Source organism: Cannabis sativa, chromosome 1 (assembly GCF_029168945.1).
Source record: "Cannabis sativa cultivar Pink pepper isolate KNU-18-1 chromosome 1, ASM2916894v1, whole genome shotgun sequence".
Taxonomy (NCBI): domain Eukaryota; kingdom Viridiplantae; phylum Streptophyta; class Magnoliopsida; order Rosales; family Cannabaceae; genus Cannabis; species Cannabis sativa.
Genome location: NC_083601.1, coordinates 31,500,903 through 31,509,467, shown reverse-complemented (window position 1 = coordinate 31,509,467; position 8,565 = coordinate 31,500,903). Strand labels below are relative to the sequence as shown.

The following is an 8,565-nucleotide window of genomic DNA, read 5'->3' as shown; positions in this document are numbered from 1 at the left end:
AGAAAGCATCCTACGTGGCATCTCTCTGACGCATGAGCCCACCAAATCATGGACTTTGTCCCTTACGTTAGGGGTGTTCATAAAAACCGAAAAACCGAAACCGACCATCAAACCGACCAGACCGTAACCGAATTTTCGGTTCCACGTCATCACCGAATTTGGCGGTCGGTTTCGGTTTTTGCTGACACGTCGGCTTTCGGTTCTTGAAATAAAAAAATAGTTTAACCAAAAAACCGTCAAAACCGCCAAAAACCGCCCAAAACCGCCAAAAACCGCCTAAAACCGCCCAAAACCGCCCAAAACCGCCAAAAACCGCCTAAAACCGCCAAACCGAAAACCGCCAAAAACCGTACGGTCGGTTTTATACGGTTATAATTTCTAAACGGTCGGTTACGGTTTTCGTAAAATAAAAACCGTAACCGTCCGGTCGGTTATAAAATTTTAAAAACCGACCATAACCGACCGATTTTCACCCCTACCTTACGTTAGACCTGAAGAGTGCATGCACCGCCAAAGAAAACTATTTTTTTTGTTCAACTCCATATATTTTTCCAACATTTACTGTACCAACATGATGGGGAACGATACCTATTACAATCACACTGTCCCCACATGTACGAATGAGCGTTTTCTCGTAAAATAGGCCTTACCTAATCGGTAAAAAGTTAATATAAATTGTATTTCACCTCATCAGTAGGCTTAGTTGTTACCTTTAAACCCTAGCAAGTTTGAATTCACCCAACTCATACCTATAAATAAAACATTATTCCTTTATGCAAAAGGTTAGAAAAATATTTCTCAAATCAAGGGCTAAAGATTAGAGTTTTTGAAAAACTTTGGCAAGATAACTCGTGTAAAAATACTTCAAAGCTTTTCTAGGTAAACAATATTAACTTGTATTAATGTCCAACGACGTAAAAATCTTTGTTTCTTTAATTTTTAATTTATTCATCTCTAAGCTTAATCTATTTATTAATCGGTTTCCAAAAATTTCGGTAAACATTACCAAATATCAAAATATATGATTTGAAAATTATATATTATTTTCAATTTTAATTTTGAACTCAGTTAATTTTATGCTAATATATTCATGGATTATTTATTAATGTAGACTTAATTGTGTTTATGTAAACACTATAGATTCAGGGGACTGCGGATCAACCTAATTTTTACTTGAAATGTAAGCATGCCTAAGGTTTAACATAGTATGACTCATATTATTGCCACTCTTACTCATAGCTAATCTAAAATATAGTGCAACTAAAATTCCAACCATAAGATAAATTTACCAATAATAATCATCTACAACCAAAAAAAAATGAAGAATAAAAAATACATTTCTAAAGCAAAACTAACTTTTATTTTTTTTTAAAAAAATAGAAACAAGTTGTTTTGTTTGTTCCATCTAAAATATGTCATTAGAAAATATTTGTCAAACCTTATTTGTGATATGAAAAAAAAAGAACATTTCTGGGTTTTTGTTCTCATCTCTAAACACATGAAAAAAAGGGGCCAAATAATAGTTCTTATTATACCCGTTTTTTCTTATACCAATTTTCAGTTTTAAAGCAAAATAAATTTAAAGACAAGACGTTTAACAAATGTACAAATTGTTCTTAATGAAGGGAAAAAAAAAACAAATGTACAGTATATTCTTAATTATAATAAATCATTTTACATTTTTTTTTTGTCAAAATAAAATCTCACATTAGAGTGATCTATTATATATTCTTCTTCATACACTATTTTCTGTCCATACACTATCTTGTTTTGATTTTTTTCTTTATATATATAAAGATTAATTTAAATTCCAACCAATATAGTCATTAATGAATTTTCATTCAATATTTTGTAGAAAAAATCACATTACAAGGTTTACACAATTAACTATATGAAAGACCTATAAAACTCTAATATATATACCACACAAAAGAATAATGAAACAAAAATAGGAAAAAAAAGAAAAAGGTCCACAAAAAACTATAATTAAAACAAGCTTTTTGGATATTAAACAATTAGTGAAGTGAAGAACATACGTGGCATTGTTTGATTGCGTGAATAAAAAACTCAATATTTTTTTAATTTCTGAAAATAGTTAATTATACGTGGCATACCTAATAGATTGCCGCTCTCTCTCTACATCGTCTATCCAATTTATTTATTTATTTATTTTATAATTTTCTTACACAAAAGAAAAATAAAATAATAATAATAATAATAATAATAATAATAGGGTGGTCTTCTCTTTCTCTCTTCTTCTCTACGAGAATGTTAATTTATAAATTCTGAGAAAATCATTCTCTTCTCTCTGATCTTTCTTCAACCATTATTATTTTCTCTCCCTTTTCACTCACATTTGTTTAGCTTTCCAAGAAACTAGGGTTTCTATACGCAGAAATTCATATGACTGAGTCATAGACAAACGTACACACACATAAACATATATTAATTTATATGTGTATATGTATATTTTTGTGTATATACACAGATAGAGAGAGACTGTAGGGAAAAGAAAGAACAGAAGCTTCTGAGGTACGTTATTACCTTTTTGCACCAATCCGAAACCTAATTTCCGCTGTACAATTCAAGCATTTTCTATCGTTTTCGTCTCTACACATGATCTCAGGCCGATCTAATATCCATTTGAATTGCCCTTTCCGAATTATTTTTAGAATTGTCAATGTAATTGCTTTAGATGGTGTTCCTTGGAGTTTAAATGGAATTTTAATCTGAGTAGGGCTTTTAATTTTATTTTTTCCGTATTCTTCTTCTTCTTCTTCATTTTTTCTTTTTTAATTTTTTTTCTTTTTACTAGGGTTGCGTGTTTGTTGTTAAAGATTGTAAAATAGTGGTTTAGACGAATTTAGTTATTATTTTCTTAATATTATGTGGGTTGGGGATGGAGGTGTAGCTGTAACTTGGGAATTGAATTTTAGGGGTTGAAAAACTGGGTTTGGGCGTGAGGTTTTGTAGGAGTTGATTGGGTTAAAGGGAATGGCGGATTTTGAACCGCTACAACAGAAGCCGGAATCTACTGATGCCTGCTCTGACTTTGAGCGTGGATTTGAAGAATTGATGATGCGTGGGCATTTGGATGATTGTATGTCATTCGCGTCTTGTAGTTCAACTCGCAATCCTGACGATGAGGATGATGAAGGTGATCAGCTTGTGCGTAGGAGACGAAGGTCTGATTTGGAGGGTGATGATTTGGCTGAGTCATCAGCTGCACGGCGTCGCCACTCTCGGATTTTGAGCAGGTGGGCTGCTAGGCAGGCACAAGAGATGATTACAACTATTGAGAGGAGAAATCGAGAGACAGAATTGATGGCACTTGCCGGTCTGCACACAGTTTCGATGCTTGATTCTTCTTTTTTGAGTGAATCACAGTCACCAACTTCGGGGCGGCAGGGGGCTGTAGAGAGGCCAAGCACTCAGGCCTCCACAATTTTGCAAATGTGGAGGGAGTTGGAAGATGAACATGTGCTGAGCCGCCGGGCACGGGAAAGGCTGAGGCAGCAGAGGAGTGTCGAGTCTACTACTACCAATGACTCTAGCACAAACATGTCAGATATCAGGGAGAGTGTTAATCAGGGGAGTTTAGAGGACGCAAGTGAGAGTGAGAATGATTATGGCCCTTGGCCACACGAACAGATGGGTTCACAGAATCAACGTGGGGACAACAATGGGTCAAGTCGGGAGCAATCTCCTGATCTTGGTGATGTTGAGAGGGAGAGAGTGAGGCAGATTGTGCGAGGGTGGATGGAAAGTGGCATTAGTGAGCATTCTGCAAGTGTTGGTCAAAGAAACAATAGTCACAGAGCTGAGTGGCTTGGTGAAACTGAGCGTGAAAGGGTGAGAATTGTTAGGGAGTGGGTGCAAATGACAAGTCAGCAAAGAGGATCACGTGGTAGCCGGAGAGAAAATCAAGTTCAAGTCAGTGGGTCTGGTGCTCAAGTTGGTCAAGCCCGTGGCTTGGCTTCCGAACAAGATGAAGGCCAGCCTGAGCATGTTCGGAGAGACATGCTGAGGCTGCGAGGAAGACAAGCTCTGATTGATTTGCTTGTTAGGATTGAGAGGGAAAGGCAGAGGGAGCTTCAGGGTCTATTGGAGCATCGCGCTGTCTCTGATTTTGCTCATCGAAATCGAATTCAGGTCAGTATAATATTGTGCTGCCAATACCTTATAACATCTTTCTTTTTCTTCTTACTAATGACCTTATTCTTGTATTATGCTTTCATCCAAGGAGCTTGGTATAAATGCATGAAAGTGGATTCCAAGCATTTAGAAATGTTTCTGGGATTAGTTTCTGTCATTCTATATACATGGCTCATAATATAAGGATCTGAGTGTGTTATGATTTTTATTGTTTTTGTTTGTTAAGGTAGTTTCTTAAACATTGTTTCTTTGATTAGGAGTGTATACATAAACACACATATATATATATGTATATATCTTCCATAAATGATTGGTTCCTAATTCGAAACTGTTTCTTTCAGTCATTATTAAGAGGTAGATTTTTGAGAAATGAAAGACCTGTTGAAGAAGAAAGACCTCCTTCAATGGCAGCGAGTGAGTTAGTTCAATTGAGACAGCGGCACACTGTTTCTGGTTTAAGGTATGCTAGCATTTGTTTTTTCTTGACTTGCTTCAGTGATTGGTAAACTCAACAGTTTTAAATTGTGTAAATAACTGTATTTCCCACCTTTTATCGTTGTTTTCATGCATTGGAGACTACACTTTGCAATGATTAATTACTTTTGGGAAATAGTTAGTGTTCCTGGAGCAGTCTTGTAATTTCACTTGTTGGTTTGCCCATTGTTGAAGGCTCATGCAGCATCTTTCATCTTTAGGAGAATAATTTATGTAAAGTCTTTGTTTTATTTTTGGGAACAAGTGTGCTAATCTTTTTTGTTAAAGTGGTTTTGTTATTCATTTATAATTTTCTTCTATTCTCCTCTTCCTCAAGTGAAAGATGATCTTGTTGCTATGTTAGTGTCGATAAATTTATATTATGATACATGTCGTTTCTTTTACCGTGTTTATTAATAAAATTTAAATAATCGACTGTAATGAATGCTCATGTGTTAGCCATTTAGACACTAGTTTTCTTTTCATATTCCTCATAGTTAGTAAATTGAGAAAGGATGACTTAATTTTTGAATTCCTAATCGTTCCTCTTCATTTTTATGATTCTTTTTTGTTAGGGATTAGTAACCATGCACATAATTTGTTAGGAGATTTTGATGCTTGTGAAAGGAGTTTAGGTTGGCTGAGATTATAGAGATGAACTCTTTCTATTATAGAGGTTGATCACTATTGTGGAGGTCTTTACCTTGCATAAACCTGGTAGGGTGTACATTTATTTTGTCGATGTCTGTTGGAATATTATTCTAGGATTATTTGAGTTTGGACTCCTATACTACAAATTTCTATTGTTTTTCCAATGGTGGTACATAGGGTATACAATTGATGACCTTTTGCTATGTAGGTTTGATATACATTGTTTCCTGTATTTTGCTTGATATCTCTGATTCTTGACATTAGCAGAATTAAGTTAAACCGTATTTATTGAAAGAAAATTGACTCAGTTGCCCTGATGACAAATCTCTTTATCTGGCTAGGGAAGGGTTTCGTTCAAGATTAGAAACTATAGTTCGTGGACAAGCTGGCAACCAGTCTGAATCCACAGCTAATAGTGATATTGATGATTCTGGAGATGATCAAAATCAAACAAATGCTCCACAGGATGTCCAACATGAAAATCATGAACAGTTACAGTCTACGAGTCAAGAAGTTGATATCAGCCGTTTGTCTGATCGTATGGGAAATTCAGAGAGCAACACAGCTGCTGAGCGTATTAATGTGCAGGAAACTTCAAGTCAAGCAACCAATTCGCAAGCGCCAATCCCAGAAGATGGGAGAGCAAATTGGCCACAGACATCCTTTGGCCAGTTTAATGAATGGAGAGATGGAAACACGGAGGACATGGATGGGAATTGGCATGACAGTTCAGTCAATAATTGGCCTGAGGAGACTCCTAGGAATCCTGATAGAGAAGATAGCCTTGCACGGCAGCCCCAAGGGGTTTGGCAAAGGGATGGCACCCGGGATGGTGCTGGAAGCTGGTCAGTAGGGCCTTCTGGTTCTTTGAGAAATCGCCGCACTGTTCCAATTAGAAGATTTAATAGATTTCATCCACCTGATGATGACAATGTGTACAGTATGGAGCTCAGGGAACTTTTGAGCAGGTAGTTTATCTACTAAAGAAGGTTTAATTTCTATTTAATATTATACATCATTAGCATGTTTAATTCTTGTGCTCCTTAACTTCTTTTTGCAGGAGGAGCGTTTCTAATCTTCTTCGCAGTGGTTTCCGGGAAAGTCTTGACCAGTTGATACAATCATATGTGGAAAGGCAAAGTCGTTCACCCATTGACTGGGATTTGCATAGAAATTTGCCAATATCAACTCCTACTTCACCAGAACGGGATCAGGAGCAACAAAGGGATGAGCAAAATGAAGCTCAGCTTGATGCCATTAACAGACCTGCTCTTGTGTTACCTTCTCCGCCAGTACCCCCACCACAGCCACTTTGGCATCAGGACTTACATCACACTGGCTGGAATCGACATAACATGCACCGCTCAGAAATTGTGAGTAATTGTACTTGTGTGACAAACAAGGAACTAAGTCTAAATTTCAGTATGAATGAAAGGTGTTTTTCCTTCTGTATGGAGACTCCTGTCACATGTTCACTGTCCACTTTTTTTTACACAATAATTGCTTTTTTAAGTTTTGAATGAATGTTACCCTGGACCGAGCAGGAATGGGAGATGATTAATGATCTGAGAGCCGACATGGCTAGACTTCAACAAGGCATGAGCCACATGCAAAGGATGTTGGAGGCTTGCATGGATATGCAGCTGGAGTTGCAGCGTTCAGTCAGACAGGAAGTTTCCGCAGCACTGAATCGATCAGCTGGTGAAAAAGGTTTGTGTGCACACTTTTATGTGGAAAATTAGCACTGTTGTCATTGGTTTTCGAAAAATAATATACACAGGTTGTAATTATAATTAGGGGTTGTAATTATAATTAGGGTAGCATACAATTGTCACATTTGAATGGAGCTTCTCATTATGGAATTTCTTTATTTTGTTTTGTAATTATATTCATGAATTAGTCTAATCACCTTTATGAATTTCTGATAGCATAGAATTCACATTTGCAATTTCATTTCAGGGTTGGTTCCCGAGACATCAGAAGATGGCATTAGATGGGGTCATGTCAGGAAAGGAACTTGCTGTGTTTGTTGCGACAGCCAAATTGATTCTCTTTTGTATAGGTATGATTGTATTCTTTTAGTGACATTTTATTCCCCCCTTTTTATTATTATACTGTATTGATGTTTAGTGACAATTTTTTTTGGTTTTGATTATTTGTTTTCTTTACACTTTGCAGATGCGGGCACATGTGCACTTGCTCAAAATGTGCAAATGAGTTGGTTCGTGGTGGAGGAAAGTGTCCATTGTGTCGAGCGCCGATCATTGAGGTGATCCGAGCTTATTCCATACTGTAAAAATAACAGCTAAATGAAGAGAAAGGAGGAGACAAAAAGAAAAAGAAAAAGAAAGCAAATAATAAGTGAAATAGAATTGAGTGTTAACCGTTAAGAGAGCGCCAGTGCTTGTTCCTTTCATTCAAGGGAAGCCTCTGTGTGATTCTCACTTGTAGAGTGTTGAGTAGTTGCTTCTGTTTTTCTGATTATATAATATATATATGACCACATCGATGCATTGTATAATTGGAATAACAAATGGCATTGTTGATTCATCATTCTTGCGTAAATAAAATGTCTGAAAAAAGAAAATTCTTTTGTTACTTATATACTCTGGTCCAATTGATTTTTTTAGTGTTTCTATTGGGTGATAGTTTGATACTCTGTTACAAGCAACGAAACTCTTCCACAAGGAACTGGTACGAGAGTTCTATTTAGATGTGTCGGTGGATATCATAAACAATAATTATTACAGTGTAAATAATTGGTTCTCCCTATTTTCTATTACTTAATTTGTTGTGTTAGTTTTTCTCGAGTCTTGATTCTTAAGCTGTTGATGGGTAGTAATCAAATATTTTTGTTGACTATGACTAGATAGATTGTAGCCTCTTTTTCTTCATTTTCTTTTACGAGCAACTTTTTCTTCAAATATTAAACAGGAATGATTTCTTTCTTTCTTTTTTTTTTTGAGAAAGGAGGAATGGTTTCTTAATGAATCATTTTCCGATGGTGGTTATAGATTTAGGTTGTCTTTGTTCATATAAAGTATAAAATAAAATAATGATGCTGTAGTGTTCTATGGAACAAACATGACTTTCGTTGTTGGAAACATGAACTATGACCATCAAAGTATGATGGCATTTAAAGTTGGAAAACATCATGCTATTTTTGTATATTATATCTGGAATTTTCTTTTATGGCTGAAACTCTCACATTTGGATGTTTGATTTAAGCTTTTATTACAAAGTTGTCCAGACTGAGTTTATTGTTAATTTTGTGTCCTGTGGCCA

The 8,565-nt window shown here is 35.9% G+C and overlaps 1 protein-coding gene across 1 annotated transcript; it reads left to right on the top strand.

Moving 5' to 3' along the window:
• Positions 1-2,199: 2,199 nt before the first annotated feature.
• On the top strand, positions 2,200-7,882 carry LOC115706033 (uncharacterized). Its single transcript, XM_030633534.2, has 7 exons — positions 2,200-4,152; positions 4,497-4,615; positions 5,622-6,248; positions 6,341-6,653; positions 6,825-6,990; positions 7,240-7,342; positions 7,459-7,882. Exons 1-7 carry the CDS (start codon positions 2,995-2,997, stop codon positions 7,574-7,576), a joined length of 2,604 nt encoding a protein of 867 aa, XP_030489394.2. The 5' UTR covers positions 2,200-2,994; the 3' UTR covers positions 7,577-7,882.
• Positions 7,883-8,565: the final 683 nt, after the last annotated feature.